The following is a 17265-nucleotide window of genomic DNA, read 5'->3' on the forward strand; positions in this document are numbered from 1 at the left end:
GTACCTGTTGCTAAGCTCCAGTGGGACAGGGGCCTTGGTGCAGCGGGCCGTAGGGCCCTTGACCACCTTGGTCCATGCCTCTGACTGGACAGAGTGAGAGGTCCCAGAGTCCTCCCTTGTCCTGGAGGGAGACTGTGGTCTACCCTCTGGCTCCCGGGAGAGAAGGGCCTGGCAGTAGGAGTCTATCTCCTGCTCACAGTCCCTGATGGCATGCAGTCTCTGGACTGTGGCCTGGAGCTCCTCCAGCTGGCGTGCCAGAGACCCCAAAAGGGAGCAGAACCCACAAAGGAAGGTGGCCATGCTCCCAGGCCCCAGAGCCTGAAAAAGGGACAGGCAGCCCCCGCAGCCGAGCACCAGGGGCTCCGTCTGCGTGGAGCCCGGAACCATGGGCTCCATTTGGGTGGCCGTCTCTGAGGTGCTGGGGGTGGGGCCGCAGAGCCTGAGGGGACTCTTGGGTTGCGGCGCATACCCATCCATGTCATGCCTCTGGTAGGCTGGCTATGGCTGGGACTGCCTACTTTGGGGGGTTTGCAGGCAGGGTCTTGCGCCCTCCCACACGAACTCCGCGCTAACTCATGTGCCAGCAGACAAGTGCGCCTGTTTGCACAGCCTGTTCGCACGTCTCAGGTTGTATGCCTCTCTGGGGGGCTGGGTGAAGTAGGGGCCTGGATGGGGCTTGACCCAGCCTGGCTCCACTCAGCTGCCTCCTCCCACTCACTAAGGGGTTAACCCCCACCCACCACGGGCCCTGCTTACCTCCGGCTCTGCTGGGAGTTGGTGGGGGGCTCTGCGGCTGCTGGGGGGGGGTCTCTGGGGGGCTTCAGGGGAGCGGGGGCGCAGCGGGCTTTCACCCACGTGTCTCTCGCCGCTCCAGAGCCTAACAGGTGTTGCAGGTTCCTTCTCCCTAATAAATATGGGTGACTATTGAGGTAATTTTGGTTATGTGGATTTTTGTCTGATGAGAACTAGCTTAGGACTGCTTGGGTCATTTCCAACAGGCCTTGCATTGTAATGACCATTGCTCACTGTATTTTTGGGATGCATTTGAATCAGACACTTTGAAATAAAAAGTTCTGTGCTTTACTAGGTATTTTCATGCCTGTCCAGCTTCCTTCAAAAATGCTGTCACAGATTTATCTATGTTTAACTCTCCAAACCATACTAAACTAGGTCCCCCATTTTTTTTCTGATTGATTCCTAACAGTGAAGAGAAAGGGAGACAGCGCACCCAGTCCTAGTTTGCATATTTCTGAGTAATTCAAGTTAACCAGATGCATATAAATTGTTATCTGAATCACTCATATGTGCCACAAGAGAAAAATATAATCCTCCAAAACACTGCAGACAGTTGGCCTTCCACATTCTAGGGTTAACTTTTCAACCTTTCAGTCCTGCTACTCCTTCATCTTTGGGGAACTTAAGTCCACTACTTAGACACAGGACACATCTACAGAGGAGACATTTACTGTAGTTGCCTAATTAGCTCTGCAGTAAAGTCTCAGTGGACACTTCTACACAAGACGCTAATGGCACAGCAGACTAATTGAACTGCACATTAGGGCTGTGTGAAACAGTACTGTTCCTTTTCGACTTTCCTTTCAATGGGGCAGTGTTTTGTTTCAAGTTTTGTTTCATTTAGAAAGCACTGTTCCGTTTCATTTTGTCAAAACTGTTTTGCTGTTTCAACGTTTCGCCCATAGGCTATAATGGGGAAGCACAAAACTGCCTATAACTTTGTCATTTCTTGCCTGATTCAGGTGAAACTTGCAGGAATGGTAGCCCCTTCTGAGGCCATGAAGTCTGCCAAGTTTTGAGGAGATAGGTATAGTGGTTTATGGGAAAGTGCACCTCAATGTCTTGAAAGCAAAACTCGTGTCACATGTCTGTTAAGGCACAGCAGGGTGAAAACTGAAGGCATGCTAGGCCCTGCCGAGGCCATGGAGACTGCCAGCATTCAAGGAGATAGGTGCATGGGTTTCTGGGAAACTGCACCTCAGGCTGCTGACAAGCAAAACTCATGACATGGGTGACTGTGTGTGTGTGTTAAGGCGCACCCTCACTGGTGCTGGGGCCTCTACACGACATGGTAGTGTGCCCCAGTGAGATCTCCTCCTCCCCTACAGCCTCATCTCAGCCCACCACTTTAAATGACAATAGGTATAAAATAACTTAGTGAGTAGCACCAGCAGAATCTCAGGCAGACAAACTATCAAAGAGCCTTTCTTTCCTCTCCTGCAGCAGCTTCTTCTCCAGCATGTGTGTTAAGTCATGCCCTCACTGTGTGACTGTGTGTGTGTTAAGGTGTGTCCTCACTGGTGCTGGGGCCTCTACATGACATGGTAGTGTGCCGCGATAAGTCCTCCTCCCCTATAGCCTCAGTCCAGTCCACCACTTTAAATAACAGAACCCCTGCTTAACACTGTTTCACTTAGCACTATTTCACTATAACTCTCATTTTAAATTGATACCTGTTTTCACTTACTGCTCATCAAGTTTCATTATAATGCTCATGGTCACCATCTTGGATCATTAAAAACAATTGCAGTCACCATCTTGGGTTGTCAAATACTTTTGGTTTTGCTTAACGCTCATTTCATTTAACACTCAGTTTTTCAGAACCAATTAAAAACACTAAACAGTAAAAACTTACTAAGCCTGTAATAACTTGGTAAGCAGCACAGTAGTATCAGCAGAATCTCAGGCAGCCAAATTGTGACAGAGCCTTTCTTTTCTTTCTTGCAGGAGCTTCTTCTCCACTCTCCCTGCCAGCCCCAGCCCTGGGGCTTAGATGTGTCCAGGGCTCTGCGTCCTTCTGGTCAGCTGACCAAGGACAGGTGCTAGGGGTGTTGGTCTAAAGACATGGCACTGGCAGACAAGGGCTTTTGGGTCAATCTGGTATCTTTTACAGGCCAACTGAATAGGCAGAGAAACATATCTTAGCAAGCTTTCAGGTTGAAAAACCCTTTGTCAGGCTAAGGAAGCACCTGCGAGAGAGAGAGAGAGAGAGAGAGAGAGAGAGAGAGAGAGAGAGAGAGAGAGAGAGAGAGGGTGTGTGTGTGTGTGTGTGTGTGTGTGTGGTTCCTGGATGGAAAGAGTAGTAAGGAAGCCAGAGGCTGGTGGCTGTGGACGGCAGGGATGTAGCAGTGCAGGCAAAAGTGGAGAGGTACCTGGGGAGTCAGCTGTCTGGCAGGTTGTAGTGTGCCATAAATCCAATGTTTATATTGAGTCCATGACTTTCTGTACCTAGGAGGCTGATGAAGTGAAGTTCATAGGCCTGGCTCTGAAAAGTGGTTTGTAAATTCAAACAAGCAGTGAACCTTGCAAACCTAACCTCATCACCAGAAGCCAACTTCCTACAGCTCAAAACACAAAACATGCCAACAATCTCCAGTACCCCCACAAATTGCACACCAGAATCTATCAAAGACAACAAAACCCAACTACCTGTAGGGGCACATTCCTCACCAAAAAAACCACTCTGTCTCCAGTCTCTCAGGCCTGATCCTGAAAGGAAATTTATAAACCACTTTTCACAGCCTATGATCTTCACTTCATCAACCTCCTAGGTAGTAGGTACAGAAACTCATGGACTCAATATAGACTTTGGAATTCTATATTCTAAACTCACAGACTCAATATAGACATTAGAATTAATCTACTTCGCATTAGCATCACTTAAAAAGCATTTGTTGGTGCTAATGTGCAGTAGTGCTGATTATGGTGTATGATTACAGGTACTAAACTTAATGTGCCATAATTACAGGACATGAATGAATGCATAGATGTGCCCAGTGTCCACACATGTGGCCCTATTATGCCATAGTAAACTAATAAACACCACCATAGGTTAGTACTTGTAAACACAAGTACTATCCTATGGTGGCATTATTTAGTGTGCTGCAATGCACATGTGGATACTGATGAGGTTGGTTCAGGCATGAAGGTGTTTCAGTGAGGGGGCTGCCTGCTGGCTACACACAGTGGAGCACCCTCATACCACAGCCAGCCCCACACTGGAGCACCCTCATGCACCAGCCAGTCCCTCTATAGCACACTGTGCTGTGTCAGAGCTGGCTTGCCCTGTTTGGCTCAATGTGCTGAGGCCCTGGGTGTACGTGCAAACATGGCACCTGGGAGCTATAACCTCCGGCGTGAACTGCACTGGAGTTTATTGCTACATGCTAATTGCATGTGTAGATGTGCCCAAAAAGAACAATTGATCAATAGCCTCTTTATAACAACTCTTTCTGTATTTGAAGACTGCTGTCATGTCTGTTGTTAGTCCTTTCTTCTTCAGACTAAATAATCCCAGTTCTTTCAAACTTTCCACATGCATTCTATGCCTCTAAGTCTTTGCACAGTCATTTTAACAATCCTCTAAGAAAACCAGGATATAGTTGTTTGGTTTAAGCACAGAAAGTACTCTGACTCTGAGAGTAACATGAAGAAAGAAAAAACCCCCAGCGAATAAGGAGACAGCTGGGATTTTTTCAAAATGGAAATATCATGATGAAGCGTGTGATGTATGTGCAGAAGGACACTGACTCTGTGCTAATGCTTCTGTACTGGTCTGTGGGTCATATCCATAATGCTGACACTGCAGGGCTGATGATTTTTTTTCAGGAAGGTTCTGCACTATCATCCTTTATTTAAGGGACCTTTCTACCTTAATCTTTCTCTCTCTCTCTCTCTCTGGTGGATTGACAAGGGTTTCATAGCACTTTTTGATAACAGTAGAGGTGAATAATCTTGATGAATTGGCCAACATTTCCGCCAGTGAAACATATAATGTATTCAAGATTGTGTGGGGGCCATTGTTTAAGGGTACAATAACTACTCTGATTACACACACTGTCTCTGCTCTACTGATTTATAATTACCAGTATTGTATATTTCTCTTTGGGACGCTGTAAGAAAGAAACACCGCATACAAACCCAGTTTCTGTTCTATATTTACTCACTGGCTTAGCTCATTTCATGTGTATATGCATATCCAGAATTCTATCTTTTGTTGATTTTTCTTGTTAATTGGATTTGGATCAAGTTTGGTTCCAGCATTTGAAATTTTTTTCCTGGTAAAATTCCTAATTGAGTCATGTAAAAGATATTTTCAAAGCAAACCTGTGCTTGGCTTCCAGTCCTTCCCTTGCTAATCTCAGCCTGTCACATCTGACGCTGCTAGCATACATACAATATATTTTTCAGCCAGTGTTTAAGACCATTGTTGAACAGCATGGAGCCTGTATCCCTTCACAACTATCTAAAATGCTAATGACTGTTGAATGACACTGAAGCATGTCTTGTTATAAAACATGCGTGGGTTCTTGTGCTACACTTTCTGTAAAAAATGTGCCTGCACTGCTTTAACAACAGAAGAATTTTGAACGGCTGAATAAGAAGTTTCCTGTGACATTTCTCTCATCCATGCAGGGGGTTGAACCAAATGACCCTTGTGGTCCCTTCACCCCTGTGATGCTGTACTATAATCAATTTTTCCTTTCCAGTGACCCTTTAATGACTGTATCACTGTGAAACAGGATGCAAGGCACTACAGTACCGCCTTGCTGAAAGCATTGGGAAGGAGCTTTCTTTTTAAATTTGGGAGCAAATTGGCCTTCTTCAGAAGCGAAAAAAGTAACAGTAAAATTCACTCTTATCAATTATTTTTCTCAACATTAGGGATAAGCCCTATCTGTAACCCCAGACTTAAATATCTTCAGTTTTACAGTGGTGGATGGAATTTTATAGATCCAAGCCTGGTAGGCAGAGCTGATCTCTATCTAAGATACCAGTCAATGCTCTTTTATTTCTTATACTAATTAATAGTAGATATTTGAGCAAGTCTCTTCACTTCTCTGAGCCTTAAGTGTCATTAAAAATATTATGTGCGATTCTCTCCCTGGTTCATGCAAGTGTAATTCATTAAGAGTGAGGGAGAAAGTGTGTGTTTGTGTAAGGAAAAGAAAGATATCATCTATCTAAGAATTTAAATTCCAAAAGAGACTTTTCACATAGCTCAGACAGAGAGGCGTGCATTTGATCTTTCTCTCTGGGGGACCAGAGATCTATAACTTCATGGACTCTAAAGCTCAGCTCGCATGGCTTGAGGACATTCATTTTAACGTGGTGCACAGATGAAGAGTAAATGGTTGTTTTCCTAAGGATAGTACCCAATTCGGAAGTGAAGCCCAGAAGCCAGAAAAAGCCTCAGACTATCAAAATACACAACTATATGATAAAATGTGCTTTTAGTCCTCTGCTGCTAATACACAGAGCGAGTGGTTTGGAAGCAATATCTCCAGGTTAAACATTAGATAAAGGGAGGGTATTTTGCATGGCAGTGCCCACTGGTACATGAAAGCTCCAAGCCTCATCCCAGATCTAAGATGAGGGGTTCCTTGGAAAAAAAATAAGTGTGTTTCAGATGTGGGGTGTTCTGTCACTAGGAAGAGGGAATGCTCTCCTTGCTTATTTTGTGGTTGGTCTAGGAAACCATGAGCAGGTCTACACAAGATGCTTAATGCGCAGTAGCCTAATAACACTGTGTAGTAGCATGCTGGGCTAAAAACCATGCTAATATACTACTGTGCAGTAGTATTAAGCTGCTGCAGAACAAGTGTCACTAAAAAACCATGCACCGGCACTACTGCTCTGTCACTCTAGTTACTGTGTATTTAGTTAGTATTTCATTAAGCAAGTACTAAATTAAATGCACAGTAACTACTGCACATTAATGAACATATAGACATGCTCAATGCAACATTAATGAGAGTCCAATGCAATCCTTCTGGCCAGAAGACTAGTGGCTATAACGTGTCTTGAAAGTGTATAGAAGACTCTAAGAAAAATCTGTGGTGACAGCTCACCCGGAGAAAAAGAAAGAGCATGATCGCCATTTCAAGGGTGTTGAGAAAGTATCATTTTGTGTTACAATGCATTTCCTTTCACATCTCTAAAAATACTATTTAAAACCATTCTTACTCAAGATGTTCACTCTAGTCTATGGACACTTTAACAGGACTGGTTGGTTTTAGCATGTCCATTTGCTCCATTACCAACTAGGCACCAAGAGCATCAATTAGCTGAACTAGCTGAAGCCTGAGTCATGGGATTAGATAAATCAGGCCTATCCAGCTGGCTGCTCACAGGCCACATGCTGCTCACAAAGGGTTAAATTGCAGCCCCTGAGATAGCCTCTGGCTGCTGCTCCGGGTATTGCTTCGCTGAAGAAGCAGCTGGGGCTTGCAAGCTCTCTCTCCCTCTGGCTTCCCCACCCCAGGGCCTGCAGCACTGAGGAAGTCCATGGCCTGGGACACCTGTGAGGTGCAATGCAGTGGGGAGCCCACAGCCAGGGAGGAGGGCTGTGTAAAGCTTCGGGTGGTGATTTGATTCGGTGGAGACTTGGCTCGATTCGCTGGCCAAATCTTCAAATCTGAATCGAATTAAGGGGCCAATTTAAAGGTCCAAATTGATTCAGAGCTCTCCAAATCTTTGGAAAAGATGTGGAGAGCTTTGACGATTTGGGTAGTCGCTGTCCGCTGCAGCAGACAGCTGCAGCCAACTCCCAACTGGTAAGTAGGGGGCAGGGGCTGGGGGAGGGGACAATGGGGCAACCCCTGCCAGCCCTCCGCACTCCCCTAGCCCCCACCTTCTCCCCCATGGCTGCCCCTGCCTACCCCAGCTCCTGGTACTTTAAAAAAAAAGCCTGTTCATCATGTGCTTCTGGGCAGGGGGGTGATCCCTGCTGGCTCCCACTGCCCCATGCTGCATGGGGGGCTCTCCACGAGCCCCCTGACCCTCCCTCACTCCCCCTGCACCTCCACAGGTGCCCTGCCCGGGCCAGCTCTGGCCCTTTAAGAAAAAAATAAGAGGAGAAAAGCCTTAGACTCACCACTCCTGTGGCAGCCTTTGGGCTTCAGGGGCTCATGCAGAGCCCCCCATGGGGTGGGGGGCAACGGGAATCGCCCCCCGCTGGCAGAAGTCGTGAGTCCAGAGTTTTTTCAGCCTTCTTTTTACCCTTAAAGGGCCGGAGCTGGCCCAGGTAGGGCATCCATGGCGGGGGTTGGGGGAGCACAGGGGGTTTAGGGGTCTTGTGCAGAGCCCTCCATGCAGTGTGGGGCAGTAGGGGGCAGGAGGGATGGCCTCCCTGCCCAGCAGCATCTGGTGAGCTGGAGCTTTTTGTTAACAAGTGCTGGGAGCTGGGGCAGGCGGGGCTGCCATTGCTAGGCTGGGAGAAGGGCGGCGGATGGACCTGACCTGGCTGATTCAGAGATTAGATTTGGCAGCAGCCAAATCTCCAAATCAGATTCAGCCAAATTGAATTGGGACAGTGATTCGAATCACCAAATCGAATCATTGTCCCTCAAATCGGCCAAATTCGAATCTGAAATGAATACTAGCTGCTTCGCACAGACCTACCAGGGAGCTTAAGGTGAGGCAGGGCACCTGATGCAGTGGGGAGCTGGGGAACAGGACCACTTAGGGGCATGATGGCGTGCTGGAAGAGGAAGGGGGAGGGGGCATGCAGTACCACCCCCGGCCACTTAGAAATAGGACAGCTGTGTGTTGAGTTAGATCATTGACTAGATTCAAGGTCTCTGCTATTTTTCATAGTCTGTTGTCATCATCAGGATCCTACCATTAGTAATTATTGCTCTGGTCCTGCAAATGATTATTCATAACTGTACTTGCATGTGTAGCTGTACAGGACTATGCACGAGTATAGAACACGTGCAAGTACTGGACAGATTGGGGTCTTTACTGGCAGCATTTAGCAAGAAAAATAATTTACCAGACGGATCCAAACATCAATCTGTTGTCTTTTCTCTGTTATTCCCTTTTCAAATCTAATTAGCAGTTTTATAAAGTCTGAAGTGTTAAATGAAATTGTGAAATTTGGAACTCAGGTAGGTTTGCAATATTTTAGGTATGTATTATATAGTTACTGCTGATTTTATTAAAAAAGGTAACACAATATTTTTCTCTGTGATATTTAAACTAATAGTGTGAGAGCAAAAAAAAAATATATATATTTTTTTTTTGTGCTCATCATGAGCTTCTGGCCAAGAGGAACAATAGCTTTTGATGCTTCAGTGTCCTGCTGCGCAGGTCAGGCTTTAGATCAGTGGAGCTGAGACTAAGTTTAGGTTGAATCGTATAGTTTAAAAAATATATATGTTTTTCTTTTTTAGTATCCAACCCTCTTGATCCCTTTCTTTGATCTAACCCAGTGGTCCTCAACATTTTAGGCTCCCCTCGAAAAACTCCAGCTTTTAGTTTTCACTTGTTTTTTGGCTACGTAAAAATGAGTTCTTCAGTTGCAAAGGACTCAGAAAGACCACAACAGAGCAGAATGCTTTTAACACTACGGATTCCTATTTGGCACCTCTGGGTTTATCTTGTGAACCACGTTGGCACACCTAACAGTGCCAATATTGCCTGACAGGATCTCAATGCAGCCCAGAGTGCTGCAACCCTCTGGTTGAGAATCACTTGTGTACATGGCTAGAAGGAATCAGGCATCCTTCACTTATTTTCAAAACAGTAACAAACATGAGCCTAAGTGGTTCCTTTGGAACCTGGACATAGGCAGTGGTCTTTGCTTTCCAAATGAATTCAGTCTATGTGCCCTCCCACCTTTCCATTCCAGCTACCAACTAGATGTTGTTTAAGGACATTAAAAAAAAATCTTCTTAAATTAAATGAGTTTCCCATTACCTGCCACTATTCATTATACTTGGAGTAAAATCACTCCACCAAGACATTAAAAATGAGTCACAGCAGCCACCCAGCTGGGAATGTTGCCATTAGGCAGTCATGCTTTGAAGCCAATGTCTCTGCAAGGATAGAATAGCCCCTACTGATGCTGCAGCTTCTGTGTGCAGAAATCACTGGCAGAATTGTGCCGTTTGTAGATTGCTAAGCAGCAGCAGCACCTTTTGAAGTAACCACAGTTAGGAATTTTGTTTTAAAACTGAACAGCTTGTGGAAGAGAGAAGACTGCATCTCCAGACTTGGATTTGGATCAGGTTTTTAACCATTGTGGAACACCCTGTGGGGTCTTCAGGTTTTACAGAAAACTTGACTGGGCAACTGAAAGCAGCCTTCAAACCCTGTGCCTGCTTGTGGGCTGTGTTTTTTGCCTGTTTCTAAGATTAGTTGAGAACAGAGTTAAAGAGAACAGAATCTGTGTGGAGTCAACTGCACACATGAAACACAGCCAGTTTTTACACTGGCTGTTTTCTATCTTTCCCATGAAAAACAGCATGGGGGTGGAAGGGGAGGACACAAACACATTTCCCAATTGTTTTTCCTATGGGGAAGTTTGTAGCATAAAGGGAGCCTTTGTAACTTTATCTTTTAATTTACTGCATCTCTGTGGTAGAAAAAAGTGCCTTCAAAAATCACAGAGCACTTGTTTCTGCAGATACGCACCCACTTTACTTGGGGACTGATGAGAAAGGCATTGCATTGCAATTCCATTTTTAATACCAGTGCTAAGAGTAAATTAGCTCCTCAAAGTAGATTTTTTTTTAGAGTCATGGCTCAAGTCCCATCTCTAAATAATAGAGGTTTGGTCTCATCCCTTGAGCAAACTAGGTATGAATGTACCTGCTTGTCCTCTCAGTTCACATCTTGTTCTACTCCTATTGAGGAAGGTAGCCAGTCAAGTAGGTCTCCCTCTTGCCTTCTCCCATCATGCCTCATCATTTCTTTCAATTACCAGTTCACAGACATTGCTTGTTTGAAGTTTTCTTCTGATTGGCTATGAGCACTGTTCCCCTGCTTGGTACTCACAGGAATTAAGTCTGTCACACTCATTTAATCCAGGGGTAAAAACACATCTTTCCAAAGTCCATTCTTTACCAGTCCTGTAAGAAACTCTGGCTTGGAACTTTATTGTGTTGTCTGTTCTCATGGGTACCATCTGCTGAGAATAATCACCTGCTTGGAGATATCACAGCAGTAATTGCAGAGCTTAGAAGTGGAAGAGACTTGCTAGACCATTAAATCCATCCTCCTGCAAGGGTGGAGAACATCCCTGACTGGTGATGAAATTCATGCTCATCTTCTGATCTGAGTCAAAGGGCTCTCTTTAAAAGGAACAGACATTTTTTGATAAAATCAGTGTAGCAAACCTATTACATCTGAGAAGAGTGCACATACAGAGATAGCTCTCCATGTTGTCTTCTGCCCAGGGCTTCAGAGAGCAAAGGCGATTGTAGCTTTGCACTGCCTGGATTCTCAAGGCTGCTAGGAGCTTGATTCTGACTTGGGCTGCCTAGGAATGGCTACCAAGGGATCATTCTACTATGTAGTAATCTGTGCAGGGAAGAAAGGCACTGGCCACAGTTCTCGTTCCCTTCATCTGAGAGTAGCATGGGATTTATTCTGTTGCAGCTGCAATCCTGGCTGCTTAAGCTTTTGTCTACACCTACTTCCTCTGCTACCAGAACTTCTGGAGGCAGGCAGCGGCCACTGCCACCAACCCATGTGAGCATGTGCATCTCCATGTGCTCCTGTAGCAGCTCTGTTCAGCTCCTGCAGCAGCTGTGGACCTTGGGAAGGCACCCGCTGCTGAAGGGACCATGCCAGTTCACAGAAAGGTACACCAAAAAATCTACATGCACCTTCTGCCTGCTGTTGGATGGCAGCAGAAGCCCAACTCTGCTTGGCAGTGGTAATTTAACTGCACCTGCAGCTCTGCCTGCTCAGAGGAGCTTTGATTCATAGATGCATACCGCTGTCTGGTTCTCAATTGCTCTCCCTTAGACCAGCGTAAATTCCACTGAAGCCAACAGGGTCTTTCAGTGTAAAACTAATTTGAGTTGAGAATCAGGACAAGCTAACGCAAATGTAATCATTTTAAATTTCCGTCCACTATCAGGAAACCTGGCATAGGCACTAACTGGTTTTTGCCAGTGGGCGCTTTTTTGTTGTTGTTTTAATTCCCATGTGAGCCCCACACATGCCCGAAAGAGGCAGTGTGTTACATCAACCTGGCTCACCTAACGTGGCTTGTGGGTGTTGAGCACCCGCTATTATTTTTTTTTTTTTTTTTTTGTGGGTGCTTGAGCCCTAGAGCACCCATAGAGTCAATGCCAATGGATCCAGGAGAAAACACAATTACTAATGCAAGTCTAATTTAAACCAAAGCATCAGAGTTGAGGATATTATCTCCTCCCTCAGTGCTCTATAGGTACCCACCAGCATTGCTTTTTGAAGGATTTGTGTTTTTTACAGTACATCCAACTTATGTGGTGCTATTGCAATACTTCCATCGTGAGACACCAGTGCACCACAAATTATTATCATCATTATTATTACCACCGCACCTATTTGAAATATCTAGTCTTAACATGGGGTTAAATCCTTCCAGGTTTCAGTAATTTTGTAATGAAGAACATATTACAGTAGTGAGTTAAATAAGTGGCTCAGCATTAGTTTAGTTAATTTCCTCTAGAAATCACAAATTCCACATTCCTTAGAAAATTAAGGATTGCTTTCTTGTAATTATGTCTTAACTGAGGAGGCATGAAAGTCTGTCATATGCCCTGCCTGCCCCTGAAAGAACCCCATTTACTCTGCATTTTTATTGTTGCAATCTTCCCAGACAGTGCACAGATGGAATTTCTCATCTGACAAATGAAACAGATAACATTTATTGAGCAAAACTTAGATTGCCCGGGTTCATTTGCTATTTCATGCAGTCAGTGCCTCTCCTGTAGTTAGCAATATGAATACTCTCCAGAGAGCAACTCTGGGGAAAGCTCATTTTTTAGGTGGAGTAGGTGACAGAAAATATGATTTAGTAATATCATGTAAATACTCAGGATCATTGTGAAATAAGCAAACATTTAAATTTAAATTTTTAAGGGTGCTATGGAACATTGCACAAGCAAGTGTCATTTTCTTGGATTATTAGTTAACTAACTCTGGTAAATCTTGACAAAATATAAGCAATCCCTCTTGTTTAATAGAGCTTAGCTGCTCCTTTTTGCTAGCTATGAAATGCTCAAAGCAGCTTTCAGTTCAAAGCCCAGAACTGACAGAGGTGTTGAACTCTGGAGAGATTTTGATTATCCAGGGTTTTATTCTAACTACATTCTTCTTTACTTGTATGCTCCATAATCCTGCCTCACACTGTAGAAAAAGTTAAGTCTCATAGGTGACCAGCAGTCTTAGGAGGAGCGTCACAAGCAGAGGAAATACTGTGGATAAGACAGTGAGTACTTACTCAATTATTCTTTTTCTTATGGACTTGAAATGTATTGCAGAGGAGGAGGGGAGTGGATGACTTGCTATTTCTTGCCAAATAGGAAATTGAGTCTGGGTGAAATAATAATATAAAATAAATTTTTAAGAGATGGATATTATGGAGTTTGTAAGCCAATGCTGTAGTACGCTTCACTATCTCACTGCCTTTTACTATATGAAATAATATATTAAAAATGTTTGATTTGGAGCTGAAAGATGCTCAAAGTGGGATTAGTATTTACGTGCACAACAGATGTCTAATATATTCCACGTATTATGAGCTGTATATTTCTCACAGTCAGTGGACCTATCCTTCAGGGCAGGGATTGCCTCTTTCTCTATGTCCTGTACTGCACTGAATACATAATAAAGAATAATACCTAAAGTTTTATGAAAAGTTTAATGATATAAAGAACCTAACAAATATCACTAAGACCCCCAAAGCACTGCTGCGATACAAATGCATAATATAGAGTAATAATGAAATCTGTTCCTAACCATTTAAAATACATATTAAAATGCTCTACCATTTAAAAGTCTTGTGATGTTTAATACCAAAATAATGCAACACCTCTGGCTTTCCACTGAATCCCTCATGAAAAGAGCGCAGAAGTATTTCTCCACGTGCAAAACTTTGCACATGCACAAAATGTTGCCCTTGTTGGGGCATCCTGGAAGGTTATTCAAATGGGAATTCACAGATGTCCCCTGAATCCTTGTAGCCAGAACCCTAACCTTCTCAGAGACTTCTGTCTCTCTTTTTCTAAACATATTAATTTGCAAAACAGAAGTAACAAAAGACCCGTTGACAAAGAGAGTCCAAACCCATGCTGGAGCTGAATATAAGCCCAATTAGAGCTCAGAAAGTCTATAACAATGTTAAGGGTAAATGCAGCTTGTCAATGCTGCTGCTGCTGCAATCTGACAGAGACACGAGTTTGTGAAAAACGATACAAGTACCTTTTGAATTCTTCCATCAATATCCAAATAAATACACTTGGGCCGGTAAGTTGAGGAGCCAGATCCCATCTTGCTAGAGTTGGACTTTTACTGGACTTTCTGAATGTCAAATATAGCAGGAAAAAGGGCCAGCCAACCAAAGATGAGCTACCAGTGCCTGATACTTAAGTGTCTTTGCTCTTCTATATACCACATCCTCATGCTATGAAGGTCCCTCCTCTAACATGCATGCATTTTGCTGTGTCTGTGTCTCTGTACCACCTCCTGTTAATTTTTCTTTCCTCTGGCTCCACTGCCTTGGACAAGGGAAAGACAGGCTCCAGGTCCGATCTCCAAGTGCCCTCATGATTCCCATAGCAACCTCCTTCTGGCTTCAGAGCTGGAAGGCTTTGGGCAATCAATCTGTAACACTGCTCTGTTGAGTGGGGTTGATTAGCTGCTTTCTGCACATAAGACAAAGCACCACATATATCACTGGGAAAATCCTCTCTATTAGACTGCAGTCAATGTCACTCCTCTTTTTTTTCTTTCCTTTGCTGAAATGGGGGCAGGACCATCAATTGAAACCTAGCTTTTTGGTAATCTTTCTGCATGATTTTAAGTAGTGAGACAGGCTCACAGCTGCACTGGCTGCTGAAACAATCTTCCTAGAAACGCATTGTAGCCTGTGTTGAGTCTACCTCCCTCAATTTAGGCAATTTCATTGACATAACCCTCCTGTTATCACTGTATAGAAAGCAAGAGAAAGGGGACAAGAAGCTGCAATAGTAACATATAGATCCACATAGAAAACACAGAGCATGCCTGCTGCTGGTGCTCAGTGTCCTAAATGCCACCCCCTCCCTAGAAATAATTCTGTACTTAAGGAAATCTGAAGTGCTGGGGGGCATGGGTATTATATTATTGAGTGTGTGCTCTAAAAATGGGAAGGATTGCTACATTTGCTATTTGATTCAAAGTGAATACCACATGCCAACTGCTGAACATCTATATTGTTTTGCATTGCTTGTGCCTGTAGGAAACCAGAGCTCTGGATGGTAATGGGAAGAGAGTTGTACAAGCAGCATTTCCTTGGACTTCACAGAGAAGACCACATCAGAAAGGCTGCAAGCATGTTGTGCTGCTGGAAACAGCTCATTCGGCCACCATTATTTCTAAGGGCTTCCTGCAGCTTGTACTGCTTCTGCAGTTGAATGAGGGATAAACGGTCTCTCATGGTCTCCTTTGTGCAGTAGCTTGTGGAAGATATGAAGCAGTGGATGTACTGAGGGCCTGTGTCCACCTCCCGTACTCACATGGACGCCTTGTTATGTGTGCTGACGCTAAATGGGATTTTGCACATACTCAATAGGAGTACAAGTAGCAGAAACAGCACCCCCTGGTTACAGTCACAAGAGCAACTTCTGTCCGGCAATACCTAACTTGACGTGCTCAGTAGTACGGAAGTGGAAAGGGATCTTGGAGTCCTAATGGACTCCAAGGTGAACATGAGTCATCAGCGTGAGGAAGTCATCAGAAAAACTAACTGCACTTGATCATGCATCAGCAGATGCATGACAAACAGAACCAAGGAGGTGATACTGGTCACTATCGGGCACTGGTCAGACCGCAGTTAGAATACTGCATCCAGTTTTGGGCGCCACACTTTAAGAGGGATGTGGATAACCTGGAGAGGGTACAGAGAAGGGCCACTCGTATGGTTAAGGGCTTGCAGGCCAAGCCCTACGAGGAGAGACTAAGGCACCTGGATCTCTTCAGCCTCCACAAGAGAAGGTTGAGAGGTGACCTTGTGGCTGCCTATAAATTCATCATGGGGGCACAGAAGGGAATTGGTGAGGCTCTACTCACCAAGGTGCCCCTGGGGGTCACAAGAAATAATGGCCATAAGCTAGCAGAGAGCAGATTTAGATTGGACATTAGGAGGAACTTCTTCACAGTTAGAGTGGCCAAGGTCTGGAATGGGCTCCCAAGGGAGGTGGTGCTCTCCCCTACCCTGGGGGTTTTCAAGAGGAGGTTGGATGGGCATCTGGCTGGAGTCATCTGAACCCAGCACTATTTCCTGTCTATGCAGGGGGTCGGACTCAATGATCTATTGAGGTCCCTTCTGACCCTAACATCTATGAATTCACGGTGCTTTTCCACCTAATGAGATTCATATCCCTGAGTGGCCTTTGCTTTTGCCAACAAGATGAGTGGATAGCTGCTTAAATGAGTCAGTCAGGAAGTCTGTGGAATGGAGCAGGACGTACACCTTACATGGTTGATGACTGTATGTAAATTTACAAACAATCCATAAAAAAACAGAGTAAAAACATCTGTCTGTCCATAAAAAAAACTGAGAAACAGTGAGCTCGTGTAAAGATCTGTCATTACCATCAGAATGAGGCTAGATTCAAATGTCAGCAGACAAATTGATCGGAGGAGCACCACCTGGTATCTAAATGGGAATGCAGCTCCGCCCTTTGCAGGGAACTGTCTGTCAGCCCCTTCCCCACTCCTATCCCAGCCATATGCTGCTTCTGCATGTCTCAGCTGCCACCTGCCTGTAATGGCTGCTCAGTGCTTACCTCAAAGGTATTCAGGGTTGTGCAGCCATGGGCCAAGCAGGACAAAGCTGTTGGGCTAGGATGGAGCTGAAAGGTTAGGGTGGTGGGGAGAGGTGGCAGGCTGGGGTTATGTTTGGTGTAGGCGGGGGGGGGTATAGGGTAGTGTTGAAGTTATCAGAGTGAATAAGGGGGGACTGTGGGGAGCATGGTGTAAAACGATTGCTGCAGTTAAGCAGGGTTGCCAAACCAAAAACATATTTTTACTGACAATCTGCAAACTTTTTACTGATAGCCAAAGTTTTTTTTTATTGGGATTGGTGTTAAACCCCTAAATTTGAACCCAGCCTTTCTAAGTGCTATCCAGGGCCTAGCAGCAGTGTTACATCTATATTAGGTAAAACATACTTCGGTAAAAACATATCAGTTGAAAAATTTGGTTGTCTGTAAAAAGCTTGTGCATTACCAGTAAAAAAAAAAAAAAAAAAAAAAAAAAAAAATTTTG

General features: G+C 44.5%; 1 protein-coding gene and 1 long non-coding RNA gene across 3 annotated transcripts in view; one reads left to right on the forward strand and one right to left on the reverse strand.

Moving 5' to 3' along the window:
- The window catches only part of PDE9A (phosphodiesterase 9A), a 137918-nt gene extending 123523 nt beyond the window's left edge, over positions 1-14395 (reverse strand). Inside the window, exon 1 of one of the 2 annotated variants that reach the window (XM_019525342.1) lies at positions 14218-14395. In XM_019525342.1, coding sequence (XP_019380887.1) covers positions 14218-14286 — 69 coding nt within the window. In that variant the 5' untranslated portion in view covers positions 14287-14395. The remainder of the gene's footprint in view (positions 1-14217) is intronic. The other variant, XM_019525341.1, reaches the window with a different exon arrangement.
- LOC109303194 lies at positions 12389-15445 on the forward strand. Its single transcript, XR_002099024.1, has 2 exons — positions 12389-13225; positions 15236-15445. It is a non-coding gene; the product is annotated as an uncharacterized LOC109303194 (long non-coding RNA).
- Positions 15446-17265: the final 1820 nt, after the last annotated feature.

Source organism: Gavialis gangeticus, unplaced genomic scaffold (genome assembly GCF_001723915.1).
Source record: "Gavialis gangeticus isolate Ggan-Ray unplaced genomic scaffold, GavGan_comp1, whole genome shotgun sequence".
NCBI lineage: Eukaryota > Metazoa > Chordata > Crocodylia > Gavialidae > Gavialis > Gavialis gangeticus.